At 41.3% G+C, this 24,072-nt stretch overlaps 1 protein-coding gene across 1 annotated transcript in view; it reads left to right on the top strand.

The window, feature by feature from the left end:
- OTOGL (otogelin like) overlaps positions 1–24,072 on the top strand; it is a 1,110,282-nt gene that overhangs the window by 71,446 nt on the left and 1,014,764 nt on the right. Inside the window, exons 5-6 of the mRNA XM_086931129.1 lie at positions 6,143–6,264; positions 8,724–8,929. Coding sequence (XP_086787255.1) covers positions 6,143–6,264; positions 8,724–8,929 — 328 coding nt within the window. The remainder of the gene's footprint in view (positions 1–6,142; positions 6,265–8,723; positions 8,930–24,072) is intronic.

Below are 24,072 nucleotides of genomic sequence, written 5' to 3'. Positions count from 1 at the left end.
GAAATATTGGAAGTGCATATCCAATGGCTAATAATCTGTGGGGAACCTATAGCTAACAAACGGTTTTACAATTTCTTACCAACAAAATTAGAGCACCAGTTATCGGCTAAGCTTCCTAAAATATGTTATGCATACTAACTGGATGGAAGATTGAAAACTGTTATTCCATTGAATATAAACTTTGTGCCACAAAAGTAAAGTGTTAGGACATAAAAATAACATATGCATCAAATCACTATGGGTACAGTCACAAGGCCAGCAACTAGCATCAGTGGTATTAGAGATATTTGAAATTGAAAGAGGAGTGAGATGCAGTCTGTTGTATACTCAAAATAGTGTTTGGGTGACATTTGGCCACTTTTGAAGTCTTGTGGAGTTTGAGCTAAAGTGTACTCCAAAGAGTTATAGACCATGTGAGACCTAGCCATCTCTGACACAAGGCTTTCAGTAGAGATTTAGGTCCTGATTACGAGTCTGTTGGGCTCAATGCCACAGTCACGTTGGATTCACCGCCGTCGACTAAGCGGTCCACCTGCCGTATTACAATGTTGGCAGATTTCAGCATGAAAGACTCCCGGAGCACCGCTGACAACACTAGCCATTTACCAACCGCTGCAGCATCAGTCAGGGAAAAGCAGGTGCCAAAAGGTGGTACAGAGAAATGTCTCTGCCGTCTGAATAATGAGTTGGCTTTCTGATGAGCCGACCATGGTGGTAGGACCACTGGCTTTGAGTCAACAGAAATGAAGAATTTGGGGTGTTTACTCACCCTTTTCTTTCATTCAGTCTCCCACGTTAATCCCTTCCTCCAGGACCCCTCTTCAAAGCACCATCTTGACCCGAAGAATACAACCCTTTTGGCACAGAAATCCAGGTTAGTCTGTTTTATAGTATTTACCCATTGACTGGACTGGGCACCACTGTCCAGACTCATGAAATTGGCTGTAGGTATTTTTTCACATCATGCATATGTGTACATTTGACACTTGTGCAATCAGAATATACACACATGCATTGACAAGTATGAAAAAAACATTCACTGTTGCCAGGCCCATCATAGACATCTAATACAGTGGGTGTTAGACTGCTGCTGCAGCAGTCTTATTCGGATCGCCGCCGTGGTGGTACTGTGGTCAGACTGCCAAACACGTAATCAGGCCCTCAGTTTTTGGAGATTCAGAACAAGACCGAAACCTGTAGATATACAATGCTTTGGGCTTAGAGGATAACATTTGCAGCAAAGATGGTTGTGAAAAAGCCACATTACTGTTGTCATGTAACTTTACAAAAGAGTCTAAACTTACATTATTTGAGAAATATATCAAGTTTGAAAATAATGTGGGCAACTACATTTTAATTGAAACTGGGGAAAGGAAATAGGAGCCCCATCTTTAAATAAATCATAACTATGCACTATAGCATTCTCTCTTCATTTTTTTCAAAAAACATTACGACACAAGGGCCCTTATTTATGAGGCCTTGCGTCAGTTTTGCATCGCTGGTGCGTCACTTTTTGTGACGCACCAGCGGCGTACAAAATGCGCCTTGTTGCGCCATATTTAAAAAGTGACGCATCTAGGTAGATGCGTCACTTTTTAAACCCCTGCGCCACATTATACCTGCGTCAGGTATAATGTATGCAGAGGGGGCGTTCCCCCGCAAAAAGCCTCGTAATAGTGACGCAGTGAAATCTATGAGATTTCACTGCGTCACTTTTAGGATGCTGTTGCGTCAAAATCTTGCGCCTGCCTCACAGCAGGCGTAAGACTGACGCAAGCCCTTTCACATGGGGCTTTCCCCATGTGAAAGGACGCATTGCTGGAGTTGCGTCACTTTTGTGGCACACTCCAGCAATGCGTCACTTTTGCGCTTACAGATGCGTCAGAAATACTGACGTATCTGTAAGTCCTTGCGACATGATGCGTCATACATTAAATATGACGCATCATTGGTGTCGAAAGGAGTGCGCAGTGAAAAGTGATGCATCGCTGTTTTCACGCAGCGATGCGTCACTTTTCATAAATGAGGCCCCCGGTATTTAAAGAAGAAAGACGTTCTAGCAATTTGCAAGCAAGTTTGAAAATAGGTGTTATTAAGTTACAAGGTTGGATGAAAATGTAATAAACTCTTGAAAAGTTAAACAATGAAATAAAGATCTTTCTACATCTAACAGTAATGGTGAAAAAACTATTGATACAATATTAGCCAAAACTGTGCCTGTCTAAGACAAAAGGCTTTGTGGCATTGCTGGAAATCAGGCAAAAATAACTCCTACACGTTTTACCCATTTAAGTTTACATACAGATATTTGAGATTTTCTCTTATTCTATAATAATTGGAAAGGAGTAAGTAAAGTTTTCTGAAATGAATTTAAGGTATATAAACAAGAAATATGGAAATAGTAATAATATAAATGATAATATGAGAAATCATCAGCCTAATTGAGTCTAAAGACCCCCACCATGTTAACAAAAGGGATTCCAATGGGAAATGAAGGATTCAGATCTAAGCAAAAGATGCAAAAGGTGACTGGAAATTGAATCATTGATTGAATTGGTAAACTATATACCTAGATATTTAATTGTTGTGGAATTTAAATTAAATCTAAAAGGTTCAATTGATTGCATAGTACAGTATTTACTCAAAGGCAATAGTTCAGTTTTTTCTGAATTAATTTTGTAGCCGGGTGCAAGTGAAAAAACAGATGTTTCTTAAGACAAGGCTGGTAAAGATATTTCTGGATTTGAGATAATAAGAAATTATCATCTGCATATGCTGCCAGTTTCAAATGACACCTCTTTGGAGTGTGAAGTAGTTGGAGATACAACCATTATCTAAAACAGAAACCTTAGAGGAATCACATAAAAAGGATATTAATGGGTTTATTTTAGAAGTAAAACCATGCCAATTTAGTGATTTAAGCATAAAATTCCAATCAAGCATGTCAAAAACCCTTTCTGCATTAGTGGTTATCATGGCTAATGGAGATTGGAGAAATTACGTAATACATTGAAGAACAATCTAGTGTTATGTCTTTTTATGAAACCTGATGTTTAGGTCCAATCAATTTTAACAGAAAAGGTCCCAATCGCAAAGCAAATATTTTGCAAAGATTTTATTATCAACATTGACTAATAAAATTGGTCTATAAATTATGTAGAAAGTAGGGACTTTACTCTCCTTCTGTATAATGCAAATGGCTGCTTCCTGAAAATTTCCTTTAGTAGAGCTAGTGGATAAAAAAAGACCAGAGTAAATGTAACATTTTTGGCAATAGTGAAGTTGAGAAATGAGAGTAGAATTCAATTGAATATCTGTCAGGATCAGGTGTTTTACCTTTCTTTAATAGGTTGATTGTTCTGTTAATTTCTTGAAGGGATAAATCCTTTTCTAAAATAGATAATACTAAATTAGGATTAGTGGTTTAATAATAAAATGTAAAAAGCAGTCAATGTACAATAAGGGATGAATCCTTTCTAGTGTATATATATTTTTTTTACAAATGTTTTCAAATTCCTTCAGAATATTAGTGTCCCTAAATACTTGGATAGATTGGCTATTTGGTAAAGACTCTATTTTGGGAAGCCATCTCCTCATTTTTAAATGATTTGCCATTTCCCTACTTTGTTATGATCTCCTTAGTAATGAGCACTACTTTTTAGCAGGTAAGTAGAGGCATTGTCAGTAGAAAGGTTATTAAAAATGTAACTTTCCTGATATTAGATCTTGTAAAATATTCACTTTAGAAGAGTATAATTGTCATTCTAATATATTTATATTTGTAACCAGTGCATAATGATGCTTGGCTAGTTTCTTGTTTTACTTAGAAACGTAGTCAGCATTAAAGCCTTGAGCAGCTGCTTTAAGTGTCCCCCAATACTTCAACAGAGAACGTATGATCATTTTGAATATCAAAATATTCAGAAGTGAAAACAATAAATGAAGAAGAAAGCATAATTTATGAAAAGGCAGCATTCACAACAGGGTCATGGTCAGTGATCAAAACTAGTCCAATCTCAGCTATAATAAGATTTTTGGAAAAATGTTTGCTAAAACATAAGTGGTCTGATCTGGTGAGGGGACCATGGACACACAGATACGTTTTTTTCTTGATGTGGAATTGCAGAATCTCCACTTGTTTACTAGGGCTCTATGAGAGATACAGGAACAAAATTGTTTGTGCGTTGTATGCAGAACACACTTTACATTGATTGGCAAACTATAAAAGGATCCATTATTCCTTGGAATCACCTCCTGGAAAAAAGTAATCATCATCATATTGAATGCTTTTTTTTCAATGTTGGGCCAAAAAGGAAAACCATATTGTCACTGGAATTTTCTTAATATTAAGCTTGGCAATACTCCATCTACCTTCATTATCCTTTTCCTGGGAAATAACAGTAACATCTAAATCTTTACTACAAAGAATAACAACACCATTCTTTTTTTTTTGAGTGGGTAAACAAGAACCATACCCATCCATTTCCTCTTGAGCTTAAAGGATTCTATATTCTGTAAGATGAGTTTCCTGTAATAAACCTAAATTAAGCCTATATTTAGCAAAGTGGGACAGAATTACTTGACTTTTAATTGGGTTAATCAATGTTTGACATTCGAAGTAATAACTCTGATTTGGAATTCACAAACAATATAGATATTAGCTCAAATAAACAATTGTCATAAGATAGAACGGAAAAAATAACTTAAATGTATTTGTATGGAACGAATCATGTAGAGGTGAGGAAAATTATTGCTGAAGACCACACAAATTGGTCTTCATAGGACTGGCTTTAGATAAACCTTTTTGATTTTGCTAACATTATAGTATAATATATTGACTTATAGGGACTTTTAGCTAGCCCTCTCTATCCATTGATCTTTTGTTGTCACTCCAATCTTTTTTCCACCCAGTACAATATATAGCAAGGGGCAATGGGTATGCCCACTTCATCCAAAGGCTAACTTCGCTGTGAGTGATGGTGTCTGCTATTTCACAAAAGGGCATATCTGCACACAAAGTAGTGTTCTTCAGTGCTGGGTACTACTATGGCTCTTTGACACCTCAAAGGTTCAGCAGTGTCTCTGTTACCACAAGCAATTTAATTCACAATTGCAGATTTAAAAAAAGCACACCATGAAGTCTAACAGATTTGTTTTTCAGGACATTGACAGCTTGGTCTGATTAAGCAACCATGTTTCTTGCTTGAACAGCCTCAGCGAGGCGGCTGACGCCTTAAAATCAGATACCGAGGTTAGGGTTGGTACTAGTACTGAAAAGTGTGCCAATCTAACAGACAATGTAAAAGTAAACAAGCACCAGTAATGTTTGACTCCTTAGACAATAATTCCTTGTGAGGACAACAGAACATCCTAGTTAAACTACCATACACAGTTATATGCACAGATTCCCGCATAATGAAAGGAAGTACAGCGTACCTAAGCACACACTCACTCATGAGCATATACCTTATATATCATAATAAAATTAAAATAACATATTTTTCTGGGTCGAATACATCCAGTTTCACTGACCAAGCACAATGACCAAAGACCTCCAGGACTCCAGTAAATGAGACCCTAGAACTGAGTGTTCTTAGACTCCATAGCCTGTGCATGGATCAGTCCTTACATTTCTTTCACATTAAATACCACCGGTATACTCCGGTCAAAGGGACGACGTGAGTGATCTGAGAGGGATTTTTTCCTAGCAGTTTTCTTTACGACGGGTTGAGATAATAGCCCGTTTTTTCCTCGAAACAAGCAGGAGAGTCTGGTAGTAGTATGACAGTTTGCCTGCGTACCATTATAACTGCTATGACCAGAGGTATTCAGCCTTCCTTCAGTCTGTAAAATGGAATAGGCATTTCCTAATTAAAAACCTAAATTAAGTGTCTTTATGAGTGTAAATAAAATTTACTCCCAATTTATGTAAGACTTGCTTCCCATTTTGGTTGGACATTCACCTAAATGTCCATGAATAAGAATAAACAAAGACCAGCAGGTCTCAGCTTTTGTGCCATGCAGTTTTTGCACATTTTCCTGTTGCTCTCATCTACTAAATATCACCAGGAAATGGCATTGTATACTGTAATTGGATTGTAATTAGAACATTTCACAAATAGATTGTCTTTTTCTTCTCAAGGTTCATAACAGTCCACATTGTCATGGATCAGTGTACTCCTGCCCTCGGTCAATCACCATGTTCTTTTCGAGCCAGGATGATATATTTATTTCTGGCCACGAAGTGAGAAAAGGGGGAAGCCGGTAAGTTATTTCTTTCCTGGTAACAGTAGCCTAATGTGTTCATGAAATAGCATGATTTTTAATGGCAATAGATGTTGTTTATATCACTCAATCAGTGGTAATGAGTTGTCAGTAAATACGTTACAGGTAGGCCTGTGTGTGCAAGGGTAGCAGAATTTCCAAGCTGAGATGATTACGATTTCGATTACATTGTTGAAATCAGGGCTCGCTCTTCCAATTTGTTTAAGCTGTACAGTAAAGCGAAGATAGTATTAGTCTTAATTAAGTTCTATAGGGAACAGAACAGGAATGTTACTAAGTGTTCACACACACACATACATAAAGATATAGGCAACTGAAAATCCCTTTTTTAGAGAAACAATGTCCTAAGGTCCTAGGTAAGAGCTATATTGATGAACCTTCATGACCTTTTCTCAAAAAATTAGCTTGGTACTTCAGATGGTGTCCGGAAAGTTTCAGGGTATTGGCAGGGTCCGAGACAAAGGGGGGGGGTCCCAAAACATGTTTTACTCATGTTCATTTACATAGGTAAGACAAGAAGCTAGATCTTGGTATGCAGATCATCCTTTTTTTGATTTGGTGGAAATCCGTTCAGTAGTTTGAGGATATTAACTGGAAAACAATTTTTTACATGTAGGGATGCGGATCTTCTGTGGATCCAACTGTCCCCATGCCGTAATATGATTGGCTGCCCACACTTCAACCAGGAAGTGTTGCCAGCCATCTTGGGACTCAGCTGAGTAGTGGGCCCCAGGGCCCGGGGGTCTATGACGCCTCCCATTCAAAGTTAAAGGCACTTATATAAGAAAGGAGGGGCCATGCATCCTCCCTCCAGGAGACAATAATGGCCCTGGGTCCTGCCACCCCCCCAGGGCCGGCTCCTGGAATGTCCTGGGATGCCCATCCCTGGAACATAGCTGTTTGCTGTGGCTTGATGGGAGCTTTACCGCTCCCACCAAGCCACAGCAAATGCTCCACTTCCAGCAAGCTAGAACACTGAAAATGCTCTTGCTTGCTGGAAGCAGATCAAAATTGCTTTCAGAGACAGAGAGCTGCCTTTCCAGCAGCTCTGTATGTTTTAAATCAATACCAGCTCCCGCAGAAGGCAGGGAGCTGGCAGGGATCTACGGGCCTTTAGGCTCCCCCCATGGTTCCAGTGGCGACTGGGTGCTCTGAATGATGGGCTTGTGAGTGGCAGGCTGTATGTGTCATTGAGTGGGCGTGAGTGGCTATATGAGTGTGTGAGGGGGTGTGTGAGTGTATGAGTGGGCCTGTGAGTGGATGTAGACATGTCTGAGTGTGGCTGTGAATGAGTGTGGGAGTATCTGAAGTGGGTGTATGAGTGTACAAGTGGTTCTGTGAATGGGTGTGTTAGTGGTTTTGTAGGTGTGTGAGTTTCTGTGTGGCTCTGTAAGTGGATCTGTTAGTCCCTGCATAGCTCAGTTAGTGGGTATGTGAGTACCTGTGTGGCCTGTAGGTTGGTGTGTAAGTGGATGAATGGGTCTGTGAGTAGGTGTGTGAGTACCTGCATTGGTATATGAGTGTCGCTATGAATGACTGTATAGGTCTGTGAGTGGGTGACTACCAATGGGCTTTTTTGTGGGTGGGTGCATGTCCCTCCCTAAACCCCTCCTACCTCCTACCTAATCCCCTTCTTACTCATGTGCACACCCCTCACATTTATTAGTAAGTTTACCCCTTTTGCCAGCCACTCCCTGGTCCCTCCCACGTTTACTATTAAGTAGTAAACTTAAATGTGTGAGGATCTCCCCTTGGAAAAGGTAGGAGAGGTGGTGGTGGAACTCGAATGTTTGTGAGTACCATTTTCGGCTACTTTAGTAGTACCAATGTAGTACTACTAAATGTACTACATAAAGCAGATTATGAATAAGCCCAAATGTGTTTCAAACGGGCTCATCTTGAGGTCCCCAGGATACTGCCTCGGCTCTGAATAATCGTTTTTCTCCAACCCCACTGGAAGTCCAAAAATATATTGTTATTTTGCTTCGATTTTCTAACTAATTTATCTACAAGTGATCTAGACAACTTTTCACCCGGGCCGTTAGGCTCTTAGTAAAGTTCAAACAAAAAGTCTTCTGTCCCTTTCGTGCTGGACCTGTATACTGCCATGGGTGTGATTGATCTTGGGCCTCGTGTTACACGTTGTAATTGGATCAAAATGGTGTCTACTTTTATACCGATATAAACCCCTTTTTCCGCAGGTGTGGGGTAATATCTGTACTTTCCTTGTATTCATTTCTGATTCTGGAATATTTTTGGAAGAGCCACTTCTACCAAATGAAGTTTTGCTCTTTTATTTGGTTTGGTTACTTTTTGGAGTGAACTTACTAGTGTGTTGCTTTTTTAGGTGGTTCAAGGACGATTGCACAAAATACTTTTCTGCAGCTATGGTATCTTAAAGAATTATTAACATTAAATTCTGCAAATTTCGTTTGCAGCGTAATATTGCCACAGACGATCGAAAATGTGTTCATCGAGAGGCTAGCGGACTACATTCTGGTGAAAACAACTTTTGGATTTTCCCTCGCTTGGGACGGGAGCTCTGGAGTTTACATCAAACTAACAGATGACCATAAAGGAAAACCTTGTGGCCTGTGTGGGAATTTTAATGGCAATGCATCAGATGATCTGATAAAGCAGAACAGTAAGTATAGACAGCCTCCACAAAGCCACCTGTGAGATGTGAGCACTGCCTGCCCTGCACATTCCACTGCTTGGCACTGCAGCTCCCGTTACCCTCTCCATTTCAACGGAGTGCTGGTGACATTTGAGCAGAAAGCTACCTTTGAACCCCTTCTTAGGCAAAGGCAGAGGCTCTTTTGTCAGGTCTGTGCTGGTATATTTGTTAGCCAATTGGTTCAGTGATTCAAAGCAATTGATGTCTGTGAAAGTACGGAAACATGGCATTCCCTTTGAACATCATCCAACGCTTGTCCGAAAAATGATCCGCAGCAGGCAAGGGCAACACCATCTTATACGTTTTTAACAAATGCAAAACTGTTTTAGGTGCAGCACTCATGGGAACATTTGAACATTTTTCATTATGCAGCTGTGCACTTTGAGCCAGGGTTTATGTATAACTGTCAGGGTTGGAAATGGAAGAATATTACTGCAGGAACCCACACATTGGGGGTCAAGGTGTGCCAGCAGAAAGGGGGTGAGGTCACATGAAAAATGCAGTCTGACAGTCAAGATATATACATTTATATTTTGGAATCTCTGCCGCAAATGAATTAGCAAGAAGGATAAATGTGAGGGCGGATCTGTTCTGGTTTACTTAATAAGCCACAAACAGGTTCCATTTTAAAATATCATACTGGGTCATGGCGACAGCTGTACAGATCCTTCTGTGCTTAGTAATTTCCAGGGTATAAGTAATGTTAAGATAACTGCTGGTTAATGCGCCTGCTGGAGAAACCTGTGCTTTGTCCAGTTGTAAAATAGCATAATGGGTTAAAGTGCCTGCTGCAAAGCACAATGTGTAACATACAGGTTACAAATGTGTATTTTATATAGATAGCTCCAGTGGTTACTGCTTTTCTCACGGAGATCCTGCTACTAGCAGTTCAAAAGTTACAACCTCCTAATATATCACAGTGAGTTAGAAACTTTTGAATTTGTTTAATTTTTAATTATTCTAAGGTTGATAGAACAAGTTCATTTGGGTAGCAATAAGGTTTCATCAGTACATATACACCAACAATCATTGATAAAAAATTGGATTTTGTGATTTTCCAGACCAATCACTAGTCCCTCTTAATACAGAATGTATGTTATAAGAATCCTACACCTTGTAACCCTCATTGTTTTATGTAACATTTCATGTACATTGATTGTTATCCTTGTATGGCTCATTGTCTCTGTATAATGTGTGTGATGTGAAGCGCTCTGACACTGTACATTGGGCTCAATATTACCATAAAACAAATTAAATGAGTAAATAAGTTAGTGAGCGCTATATGAATGAATATTATTACAATTACTCATTGAGACAGACATATCTGACATTTTTACAATGCATGTATGCGCCTTACATACACAGAATAAACTAAGTCAAAAACCTGTGCGGGGAATGAGATTTTGGTATCAATTTAATAATTTATCTCATTCGTCAATTTTGGACCGCTAGTATCTGTCGTTGAGTAAAAGACAACCCCCACATAGGTTTAGACAAACCCCATTAACTGACGCCACTCTGAAGAACCACTTACAACTGATAAAGTTTAAAAGTTTTATATAAAAGTCAAATTTGAATGCAAATACAATCCTCTCAGGATAAACCTCAAGGTATACAAAGAATACAAAATCAATTCCTTAATCAGCAATTTAAAGCTTCGATGTGAAGTGGTTCCTTTGCGTCATCTACAGAAAGAGAAAATAATCAAGTTAAATCTGTCCCTACTCTATACTAGGTGACTTCCCTATTTCGCAAGTTTCTTCCCTAAAAAGGTGTCAGCAGTTTGACTTCCAAAGAAGTTCAAACTCTCTTAGCCTCTAAAGGTAACTTAAGTTTCAGAAGCAGTACCCTCTCTGCCTACCCATCCGTTCTCTAAGGGTCCTCGGCCTACTGCTCCCTTGCGCTCTGATCTTTCTCAGCGCATCTGCTCAAGGCATCTACCCTTCTAACTTGCCTCTCGCTATTCTCTCTCTGAGCTCTTGCTATCTTCTCCCCGGGGTGCTGTCCCTAAAATACACAATCACAGTGTGGGTGGAACGCCCCTTGACGCCCACCACGGACTTTCCCCGATGATGTCAGTTTCTGGCTCTTTCCATTGCTTCATCTCTTCGCGTCGTCCGTTAGGTTGACCCTTCTCCTTAGATGTCATCTTCATCTTCTCGTTGGTGACTTTAATCGACACTTTCCAGATCAAAATTCAAATGAACTTAAACAAGACTTTAACTTATAACTATTTCTTTGACCTTACTAGATCCTGTGAATGGTCATTCAAAACAAAGCTCAAATTCCAATCGCCTCCTCTCATGTTTAGGCAATAAACTTCGTTCGACATTTGTCACCTTAAATCTAACAAATGCTAGACTCTTCGGCTCGCACCTTCAAATGAAAGCTATTCACGACTCCTGTGAGCCCACTAAATTACATACATTGGACTATGCTCCTGCGAACTCTTGGTTAGTCAGGTTATAATCACAAATGACCTAAACCCTTCTAACATTCCTACAAACTTCTTCTACACTGTATAACCTTTAACATACATTCATATGTAATCGCTTTTAGCAAATACTTTGCTCATGTGTGAATACATTTTACATAGAATACAATTACGTAGAATATGATTTTAATACATAGAATATAAAGTTCACACAGAATATAATCTCATACATAGAATATAAACCCTATACATAGAACATAAAGTTATATTCTCATTGGTTACATCGTTATGTGTATACTCTTTACACATTTCTCCATGTTACGTTTCTTGCCGTTTCTGCATTTAAAGTTACATACGTACATGAATTCTACTCTGCACGTTCTACTGTTCGTAGGCATTTCTACATTAGCCCACTACGTATACGGGCCTTCTAAATCTAATACATTCTAATATGAATACAGTTACATTTATTTCTTATATTACTTTGGTCGCGTCTGTTAACTTTTACGCCATAGTCGTCAACTTTACGTTGGATATACACTTTATTCCTACGTTACACGATATGCTTGCAAATATGGCCTATACATAATTTTTATTCAAATTTGCGCTCTCTCAGTCCCCCCTTTGATGACTTTTAGGAGTCATCACTAAATGCAATTTGAATAACACCTTTAAACAGAACTAGTTACATCATTTCCTCTTTTCATCATTTCAAGTGCTCTCCAGCTTTTATACTGTTGATCTTGTAAAGCAGCTAATCTCCTTTCCTGTTCTCTCATAGATCTTTGTAACCGGTTCGTCCTATACCATTTATATAGTTTTACTAATCCTAACAATGTAATTATACAAATTAATACTATTAATACAGGTTTTAATATGTACCACACTATACTTTTGCCAAGGTTAGCAAACCAACTTCCAACCTTTCCTACTCCTTTACCTACTTTTTCCCAAACATTTATTTTTGTCAAATCTTCGATTTCTTGATGAATCTGTGTAATGTTTCTTATAACCTTCTCAAGTGGTTTTGAATTATCAGGAATATAAGTACAACATTCCTGAACCTTCAAAGCCTTGCAAACTCCGCCTTCTTTTGCTAATATCACATCAAGAGCAAGTCGATTCTGAAGAACCATTGCTCTAATCGATTGCATCTCGCCTTCTATTAACATTAATGACCTTGCAGTACTTGCAGATAATCTATCTACGACTGTAGCTAGCCTCCTGATCTTAACATCGTTAAGTATTAAACCTAACATAGGAAACATCGCTCCAAATACGTCTCCTACTACTTCTGCATCTCCTACTTCCCTTTTCATTCTTGTCGAAGCCTTTCTTTCTATTATCGCTAAATCCTTTGCATGATATATTTTGGGGAAGACAATTGCCAAGTAACACGAACCATACCAATTGTCAGGCAGTTTTACATAGGCACTTCTCCCACATACAAAATATACATTAGGAATAGCCTGCATCCCTTTCATAAAATCTTTCGTATAATACTCTAACTTAAAAGCATGCTCACAATTAACTTCACCTACAAATTCACTCTCATAATATGTCTTGCTTCGAGTTAAACATAACTTTCCTTTCTGCGTTCTATCCAATGCTATTGGACCATTGCTACCTTTCTTTTTATGTGCTTTCTCTTCTTCGGTCCAATCTGTTTTCCATTGTCCTGACATTTTTAGAATCTTCTGCCTTCTGTATCGGTCATCTACTTGTGCTATAAACTTTTTCTCAATCTCTGACACTTTGCAAGTCAGATTATTTCTGCGTGCATATGAAGTATCTAGTGTATCCCAAGGAAGGAAGAATTTGGCTAGTCTATCCTCCTTTTTGTAATAGTCCCACTTATTCATTTGTTTATAATTCGGAACTTCAGGCAGTACCGAATCATAATTTGAAAAGTAGTACTCAAACCCTTCTCTACCATAAAATATACTAAGCAGTAAACTACATGTTATCCCATAAGTCAATGGGAGATGATGATATCGGATGCCCTCATCTACAGAAGCCGGCAATTGCATACAAACGTAGCAATCTTTGGCTTCCATGGCATCGATATATTCGTATAACAGTTTAGCATATGCGTTTGACCTAAAGTTTCCCTGTGACTCATCTACATGTAATCTACGAACTTCATCTGCTAGTAACGCCTTTTCACGTATAACATTGCTCTCCTCCTTCTTTCCACCAAGAGCAGGTTTCAAAGTCGTTACAAGTTTTACATCTGCTATTTCTTTATCGTTTTCATGTCCTATGATATATGATATTGTCACTACTGTAATTATGAGAAATATTACTATCGCTATAAGTGTACCTATTATGCATCTAGCTTTTCTGTTTGGGTTGCCGTTCTCCATGTTGTCAAAACAGCGCGACTCTTTCCTTTGCGAAAAAGTTTATCAGTTCAGTCCTCAGTTTGCCTTGTTTTCTTCTCAGTTTGTAAAGTGCTCTTTTATCAACAAAGTCTCTTTTTCGCAACAATGTCTCTTTATTTTTAACAACAGACAACCCTAACCCTTCTCCGTCCTCTAAATGTATTCCCTAATTTTATTCTTCTTTCCACTCGGCGCTAGGTTATCTTCTTCTTTATAGCTTATATACAAAAGTCTTTATGTATCAACAATTATTCTCGTACCTGCAGCTCTTGCAACAAGTTCCAACAACTCAAAACGAATTACTTTGTCTTCTTCCTCTGATATTTGATGACCAAATGTTGGAAATTGTAATCTGTTTAGCACTAAATCTTTAATCTGACTCAAGTATGGGGGTATGGGAAGTGTGAAAGTCAGTAATCCCTCAGTCTCGAGTCCAGGCGTCAACATCCATATCTCCACTGCCACAAATGGATCGAGATCGATTACTTTCACGCTCTTCACTCTCCCAGATTTCTGTCCCCAAGACATCTGCTAGATAAGTCCACTCTGGGGTGGCGTACCTTCTGCAGGGCACACGTACCCTTCTCGACCTTCGTGGACTCTCAGTTCCTGAGTCTGTCGTTTCTTCCTCCTGATCCGATTCTTCAGCGATCGGGACAAGAGTTCTTTCTTGCTTTTCTTCTGAGCTTGGCCTTTTCTTTCTCTCCGGCCAACTGGCTTCGTCACTCCTTGTTCTTCTGCTCCTTGTCCTTGGACCTGTCTCTTGGTCACTCTCAGTTTGTTCAGTATCCGATTCAGTCTCCCAGTTACTTTCTTCTCCTGAGGCGACTTCGGTCTCGCTAGTGTCCTGACCTTCGTCGTCCTGTTCCAACACAGTTTCAGCCTCTTCGATCACCTCCACAGCTTGGCTTTCCCCCTCTATGGCTTCTCCGCTTCCCGCCGGATTCTCATCCGAGAGAGGAGCTGTTTCTTCTAGAGGTGTTGGCACTCTTCGGGTGTGTGAGGCATGTATCCAGTTTGGCAGGCCTCCACACTTCACCGCTGTGTTCGTGACAAGTATGACTTGAAATGGTCCTCGCCAACGCACGTCTAAGCAGTTCTTCCTGACATGCTTTTTCACCAGGACCCAGTCTCCCGGACTCAGGTCATGGCACAAATCTTGTGCTGATGGAACCTCTGCAGCCTGGACCTGGAGGGACACAGAATTAATGGCATCAGATAGTCCCTTGCAGTAGTCCAAGATCAAGTCGTCTGTGATGTTCAATAACGCTGCAGTCGGAACCGATAGCAATCTCATAGCTCTCCCCATTAGCACTTCATGTGGAGAGAGGCCTGTTTTCCTGTCAGGTGTGCTACGTATGCTCATAAGAACCACTGGAAGTGCGTCTGGCCAACTCAGGGATGTCGATGAGCAAACTTTAGCCAGTCTGGACTTGATTGTACTGTTGATTTGCTCTACAATCCCTGAAGCTTCTGGTCGATAACTGCAGTGTAACTTCTGATCAATATTCAAAGCCGAACATAGCATTTTCACTATTTCGCTGTTGAAATGAGTTCCTCTGTCCGATTCCAAAGAGGATGGCACCCCAAACCTCGGTATTAACTCTCTAAGTAACAATTTCGCTACTGTAAGTGTATCGCACCTACGTGTAGGGTAAGCCTCGACCCATCTAGAAAATATGCAGACAATCACTAAAACGTATCTGAGTCTGTTACATGGAGGCATTTCTATAAAATCAAGCTGCATTCTATTGAAAGGCCCCCCAGACCTCCCAATGTGACTCAATGTAACTGGTGTTCTCTTTCCCACGTTTAGTTGCTGACAGATCGCACATCGCTGACATACTGCTTCTGCCGCTACTCTAAACTTAGGATTAAACCACGTTTGTCTGAATACTCTCACCATGGCATCTCTTCCTATGTGTGCTGATCCATGCAATTTCCTTGCCATTGGACTAACAAGTTCATTTGGTAAAACTGCTCTCCCATCGGCAGAGACCCAAAAATTCATCTCACTTTTCACACAACCCGCTGTTTCCCAACTCTTTTTCTCATCATCTGGTGCATTCTCTTGAACACTCCTTAGCTCATCCCACGTATCTACAGTGTCTAACAACATTGTCAATTCAGTTCTTTCCTGTACTCCCCCCACTTTCACATCAGTGTGAGAATATCCTTGCTCTGCGCAGTAACGCGCTACTTCATCCGCATAGCGGTTACCTTGTGACACAAAATCTGTACCTTTTGTATGCGCTGCGCATTTAACCACTGCAATAGCTGTCGGTCCTTGCAATGCCTCTAACAAAAGTCTCACGAATTCTCCCTTCCTAATGGGAGAACCCGAGGAGGTCATGTAACCTCTTTGAGACCATAACTGCCCGTAATCATGAACTACCCCGAAACCATACTGGCTATCGGTGTATATGGTGACTCGAATTTTGTTACCTGCTAAACAGGCACGCGTCAAAGCAACAATTTCAGCTACCTGAGCGGAGTGTACTCCCTCCAGGCAAGCGGCTTCTATAACTCTGGTAATCGTGCAAACTGCATAAGCTGCTCTCAGCTGACCAATATCGTCTCTTACGCATGAACCATCAACAAAGAAAATTTCATCGGGGTCGGTCAATGGCTCATCTACGATATCTGGTCTCGGTTTGGTGCATAGTTCAGTCACATCAAGGCAGTCATGATCTGTACAATTTTCATCATCCACCTCATTTGGAAGTGGCATCAACGTAGCAGGATTCAAGACGGATCATCTTTTCAGGGTCACATTCTCGGCAGCCAGTATGACTTGCTCGTAGCGTGTGAGCCTGCTATTCGTCAGATGCTGAGTCTTAGTCCTGGTCATTAACAATTCCACAGAATGCGGTACGTACACCACTAACTGATGTCCCATTACCACACTTCCCGATCTTTCAATGCTGACACCCGTTGCAGCTACGGATTTGAGACATCCGGGCAACGCTGCGGCTACTGGATCTAATGTAGCCGAAAAGTACGCCACTGGCCTACGCGCATCTCCGTGAATCTGGGCCAAAACTGCTAAAGCGCATCCCTCTCTTTCGCAGCAGTAAAGCAAAAATAGTTTTGTGTAATCAGGCATTCCTAAAGCCGGGGCACGACACAAGTCCTCCCTCAGCTGCAAAAACGCCATCAAACAATCTTTGTCCCATGGTACCGGATCACTCACTCCTTTGTGCGTCAGTTGTAATAACGGCTTTGCCTTCAGTGAGAAGTTAGCTATCCACTGTCGACAATAACCGACCATGCCTAGAAACATCCTGACCTCTCTTTGTGTTGTAGGCGCGTTCATTTTCATAATCGCCTCTATTCTGTCTGGAGACACCTTCCGTTTCCCCTTTTCAATCCTGTGGCCTAAGTATTGCACTTCGGTAAGACAATATTGCAATTTACTTGGTGACACCTTGTGCCCGTTCTCGGCCAAGTGATTTAACAAGGTTATGGTGTCTTCTCTGCAAGCTTCCTCTGTTTCTGACGCAACTAGGAGGTCGTCTATGTACTGGACTAGAACTGAGTTCTTGGGCAGCACTAGACTTTCAAGATTTCTCTTTAATAGCTGGTTAAAAATCGATGGGCTTTCTGTATACCCCTGAGGGATACGACACCATGTTAAAACGCGATCTTCCAGCTTAAAAGCGAAAAGATACTGGCTATCTTCATCTAAAGGTATCGAAAAGAAAGCCTGGCACAAATCTATCACGGTAAACCATTCAGCTTGGAACGGTATCTGAAATAATATCACTGATGGATTCGGTACCACTGGACAACATGAGACAACAATATTATTAATCTTCCGAAGATCCTGTACTATTCTGTATTTTCCACTAGGTTTCTGCAAACCCATAATCGGTGAGTTACATGGACTACCCACGATCTCCTTCAATATTCCCTGTTTAATCATGGATTCGATCACAGGCTTTATTCCTGCAATCGTCTCCGGTGTCAACTTGTATTGTGGTGTTCTTGGGTACTCGGCATTGGGTCTTACCATGATCTTTACTGGTTCTACCCCCTTGATTAATCCTATTTCTTCTCCAGTAAAATCCCACACCTCAGCTGACACTTTCTCTCTCAAATCCTGTGGAAGCTCCTCCACCGTTAAGGTAGGATATAGTTCCACGCATTCCTGCAAATTTACAACTTTAAAATCGGCATCTTCATCGTTGGTCTGCACTTCTACTCCTTCAGGTGTGCAATGTATTGTGCAATTCAGTTTACACAACAGATCTCTTCCTAACAAACACACCGGGCTAGAATCACAGATCACAAACTGATGTTCGTCACTGTAATTCCCTATCTTCACTGACACTGGTTCCGTCAGAGGATTCGTCATCCTCTTGTTTGCGACTCCTACCACCTGAATCATCTCTCCTGATATCGGCAGACCTGGGACTACCGCTGATCTCAACGTGGATCTAGTGGCTCCCGTATCCACCAAAAAGGTCGTAGGACATCCAGCTACTTCAGCTTCTACGTATGGTCCTCTCTGATCTACTTCTAGGGCTGCTCCTAAAGTACAATCTTCTTCCCTATTCACTTGTTGCCCTGTAAGAGGATCAACGTAGTAGCATTCTTCTCCTCCTACGAACAATGGCATTTGTCTATAGGTTTTCCCTCCATTCGCAATTCGAGGCGGTTGAGGAAACGGGGCTCGAGGAGTTTGAGTCCCCCCTTTGATAAACTTTCCCTTCGGGACTGTCGCTCCCTTAACCACGTTATTCTGTACCTCTTCCTCCGCTTGTTCTAATTCCCCTGTCTCTATATTATACGGACACTCGCGTCTCCAATGTCCCACCTCGTTACACTGATGACACCTGGTTGTCCTTTTCAGTGTTGCGATATCCATTCTCGGTCTCGGTCTTTCTTCCTCATCTCTGCTCTGATTATTCTGTTTCTTTGCTTGCGTTCCTGTTCCCTGCTGTCGCTGTCCACCCTTTCCAGCTGCTTGCATTTGTACCAGCATCAGCTTTTCCTTGAGCTTCTTCGCCTTCGAGTCTATCTCATCGCTACAGTATCTAGCATACCTCAGAATTTCGTCTAAAGGTTTGTTCTGCCAACAGATCAAGTGCTGTTGGATCATCAGGCTTATGTCTGGTCTCAATCCGAGAACAAATTTTGACACAAACTGTCCTATATCCTTAGGATCCATTACGTCTAGCCCACTGTACTGCTTGAATGCTTTCAATAGCCTCTCATAGAACTCATGAACTGTCTCTTTAGGCTCCTGAGTTGTTCGATCTATCTTAACCCAGTCTATGTCTTGCACCGGCACCTTCTCTTTTAGCCATGGTATTACTCTTTCGTATTTTTCCATGACCCTGTCTGATGGACCACCTGTCTGGGTATCTCTCTGAGGCTCACAAGTGGGCCATTCAATACTAAGTTTGCATGCCGTCCACAAGTCTCCGGGTACTACGATATCGAACAATGTGTTCAAATCGATCCACAGCACCTTAGAGATCTTCACGAATCTTTCTACCTGCTTGTACCACTCTACGGGATTTTCTCTAAGCTTCGGGAAGGAATTAGTGAATGCCGCTAAATCCCCCCTACTCCATGGTACATGCACGTAGTTTTCATTCGCGATTTCTCGCAAAGGAAAAGCTTCCATTCGCATTAGGTCTGTATCCTGAGACTTCACAAGTGTACTCCGTCTGACAGATCCCTTCTTGGACCATTTTTCCTCCCATCTATCCAGATCTCTCCATATTCTAATACACATGACCAATTCCCTTATGTGTACTCTCAGCCCAATCGTTCTGCGCTCATCTAAGTCTAGATCCGTGCAATTCAACCTATGATTGGCCTGCAAAGCCTTAGTTCGTGATATGTCTATCATGTACCTTTCTGCCAATTCAGATAACTTTTCATGAGCTGCTCTCGCTTTCCGAGTGACATCTTTGGATAAAAACAGTATCTCATCTGGTGCGTACAGCTCTAACCTCTCGATTGCCACTGTGCCGTCAATTATTTAATCTAAGTCTGATTTTAAACTCATTACATCTATACGTCTTGCTTTTATTTCAGCTTTCAGTACGTCAGTCCTAGGTTGTTCTCTTACATCCCTTTCTCCTCCACTATGCGCCCTACGCCTGAGCACAGGTGAGTTATGAGGAATCTTTCTTCCATCTCTTTGTTCCCACCTCTCTAGATCCCAAGCCTTTCCATCTTCCCTTGGGGTGTGGTGGAACAATGCTCCATCCTTCAACCCTACATTCCGCCTTTTCAGTTCGGTTTTTCCAGATACAAGATAAGATCCTTCGTGCCGTTCTAAACCACTGTAACTCGCTTGCTGTCTGGTATCACTTAACAAACGATAAGGACCTTCATGGCTCTCCATGCTCCCGCGATCTCTTTCGTGATCACCGGATGCATGGCGAGACGTTTCGCAACTTCCTGTATTCTCATGACTTCGTTCCTGATCACCGGACGCATGGCGAGACCCTTCGCGACTCTCCATGTTCCCGTGATTCCAATGTTGCACATTTTCATCCGGAGCATGGTGTGTGCATCTGAAAGTGTTTCGGTATTCCTGCGTCCTTCGTTCTCCCTCACTAAAGGTGACGCGAGGCACTTCGCCACACCCTGTACTCCTATCATCGCACATTTGCCTATTGCCGCTAATGGTAGGACACGTATCTCTTCTGCTTCCTTGACTCCCTCTCTCCCACTCCGGGCTGCTTTCGCCAGCTCCACAATGAGAGAGGACCTTGTTATCCTGATTTCTCCATTCAGCTCCTGTTTCTAAACTTTTATTCCGAGCCTCTTCAGCAGTATCCCATTCTTTCAGATATTCCCTTAATTCCTTATAGGATTTCGGTTTCGGTCCCCTCAAATCCATTGATCCTCTTTGACCCCCTTGTTCTATCCAGGGACCCGTTGCGGAATCTAATGGGGTACTCCGACTCATTGGTGCTAATCTCTGTCTTTGAAGATTCATCGTGTTATTCCTATTCTCCATCTCTGCCCTTTCCCTGTCCCATCGTGCCTGTTCCTCCTGCTGGACCCCCTCTGGGTTGTAGATTGACACAATAGGGCCTATGGTAACAGGTACTTGTAAAGCGTCTGGCATTTGGTACGACCTTGCACATTGCGTCTCTGGCACCTTCTGGACCACAAATCTTCCCACTACTCTCTGTTCGGAACTAGTTTGAGGTATTTCCTCAATCTTGTTAGAGTCCCACTCTGTTACTGGGATCGATTTATATTCTCCCCATCTAGCTCCGTCCCCTTGCTGTAATATGGGACTTGCGGATTCACCGCTATATGGAGGTGGTCTATCTGTTAACAGCCTCTCTATTAGATCCTCCTCCGTCTCGCTTTCCTCATCTTCTTCTTCTAGAGGTTTCTTTTCTCCCGTAGCTTCTATCATGGTGAACAGTTTGTCTGCTTCTATCTTTTGCACTCTCCACTTCTTAGCTTCCTCATCCCATTTGGCATCCTGTACTGCCTTTACTGATCGTCTCACTCTTTCCTGACGTCTCTTTAAACTCTTCTCGTGTGCTGCTCTAAACCATGCACTAAGAGCTTCGAATTGTGTTGGCCTCGGTAGAGGTCTTGTCGCAAGCATTACCGCTTTCAGTTGGTTCAACACGTCTAGTTTAAACGTTCCGAATCTCGGAAACGTCAGTTCCTTTTCCCCTTCAGTTAGCCTATTCCACTCGGAGATCCACATTATCGAGTGTAAGCCTACATTTACTGCCATATGATAAGCTGGTGTGCCTTCTGGTGGAGCTTCTTCTCCAGCATATAAGTTTCTTCTATTCCTCCTAAAGATTTTTCTTAAACCCTTAAAGCACTTCATTTTTGATAATCTACGATTTTCTCTTATTAATTCTCTTCCTTATTTACGTCCTGATGACAACCACCAATCCCTGTGCGACTCTCGCTAATCAGCCTATCCCAACGCTGTTCTACGCTGACCGACCAATCTCAGCGCGATTCTACGCTGACGTCACTTGTTCCCTCTACAGCAGTTTCCTTCGTTTCTCAACTCGTCTCGCGGTCACACATGCGTTTCATTCATACGCCGAAAAATGACTACTTCCGTCCAAGCGATCACTTTTCTCTGACTGTACGGCCACAGTCTAACTGTAATTGCTACCTCTTCTAGCGAAACGTCTTCCTCTTACGGTCCGACGCTCACCTTAACTGATAGGTTACTTACACACAGTAAACGTACGACCAGCATGCGTTTACTCATACACTCACTCAAACGCTCCCCCTATCATTGGTCTGTGGGCGATCAATGGTACCTCATGACCCCCATTAAATGGTAGACAAATTACTCTGGGTGTTCGATACACCCGAACCACTTAAGCCCTCTGGACATAAGATTTTTATCCGGTTGCGCGCGCTCACAACCTTCCCTCAATCACACTACAGGCATTCAACTCCGCTTGACATTACAACACAGGTACAACATAAAACACCGCAATCTTACAACGCATGACCCTTATACTCACTCTCGACCGATTCTGCTGCTTTTCTCTCGACGCACCGTCAGCACCTTCTTCGGCAGGGATTCTTCTTCTGGTCGTCGATGACTAGGGACCTTGGGGTAAACTAAACCTGGCCTAGGTCGTCTTCCTCAAGAAGATAACCATCATTACTCTGCTACCAACTGCGGGGAATGAGATTTTGGTATCAATTTATAATCAATTTAATAATTTATCTCATTCGTCAATTTTGGACCGCTAGTATCTGTCGTTGAGTAAAAGACAACCCCCACATAGGTTTAGACAAACCCCATTAACTGACGCCACTCTGAAGAACCACTTACAACTGATAAAGTTTAAAAGTTTTATATAAAAGTCAAATTTGAATGCAAATACAATCCTCTCAGGATAAACCTCAAGGTATACAAAGAATACAAAATCAATTCCTTAATCAGCAATTTAAAGCTTCGATGTGAAGTGGTTCCTTTGCGTCATCTACAGAAAGAGAAAATAATCAAGTTAAATCTGTCCCTACTCTATACTAGGTGACTTCCCTATTTCGCAAGTTTCTTCCCTAAAAAGGTGTCAGCAGTTTGACTTCCAAAGAAGTTCAAACTCTCTTAGCCTCTAAAGGTAACTTAAGTTTCAGAAGCAGTACCCTCTCTGCCTACCCATCCGTTCTCTAAGGGTCCTCGGCCTACTGCTCCCTTGCGCTCTGATCTTTTTCAGCGCATCTGCTCAAGGCATCTACCCTTCTAACTTGCCTCTCGCTATTCTCTCTCTGAGCTCTTGCTATCTTCTCCCCGGGGTGCTGTCCCTAAAATACACAATCACAGTGTGGGTGGAACGCCCCTTGACGCCCACCACGGACTTTCCCCGATGATGTCAGTTTCTGGCTCTTTCCATTGCTTCATCTCTTCGCGTCGTCCGTTAGGTTGACCCTTCTCCTTAGATGTCATCTTCATCTTCTCGTTGGTGACTTTAATCGACACTTTCCAGATCAAAAGTCAAATGAACTTAAACAAGACTTTAACTTATAACTATTTCTTTGACCTTACTAGATCCTGTGAATGGTCATTCAAAACAAAGCTCAAATTCCAATCGCCTCCTCTCATGTTTAGGCAATAAACTTCGTTCGACATTTGTCACCTTAAATCTAACAAATGCTAGACTCTTCGGCTCGCACCTTCAAATGAAAGCTATTCACGACTCCTGTGAGCCCACTAAATTACATACATTGGACTATGCTCCTGCGAACTCTTGGTTAGTCAGGTTATAATCACAAATGACCTAAACCCTTCTAACATTCCTACAAACTTCTTCTACACTGTATAACCTTTAACATACATTCATATGTAATCGCTTTTAGCAAATACTTTGCTCATGTGTGAATACATTTTACATAGAATACAATTACGTAGAATATGATTTTAATACATAGAATATAAAGTTCACACAGAATATAATCTCATACATAGAATATAAACCCTATACATAGAACATAAAGTTATATTCTCATTGGTTACATCGTTATGTGTATACTCTTTACACATTTCTCCATGTTACGTTTCTTGCCGTTTCTGCATTTAAAGTTACATACGTACATGAATTCTACTCTGCACGTTCTACTGTTCGTAGGCATTTCTACATTAGCCCACTACGTATACGGGCCTTCTAAATCTAATACATTCTAATATGAATACAGTTACATTTATTTCTTATATTACTTTGGTCGCGTCTGTTAACTTTTACGCCATAGTCGTCAACTTTACGTTGGATATACACTTTATTCCTACGTTACACGATATGCTTGTAAATATGGCCTATACA

The sequence above is a fragment of the Lissotriton vulgaris genome, chromosome 1_1 (assembly GCF_964263255.1).
Source record: "Lissotriton vulgaris chromosome 1_1, aLisVul1.2, whole genome shotgun sequence".
Classification (NCBI taxonomy): Eukaryota; Metazoa; Chordata; class Amphibia; order Caudata; family Salamandridae; genus Lissotriton; species Lissotriton vulgaris.
The sequence above is the reverse complement of the archived record's forward strand: the minus strand, read 5'-3'. Positions and strand labels throughout refer to the sequence as shown.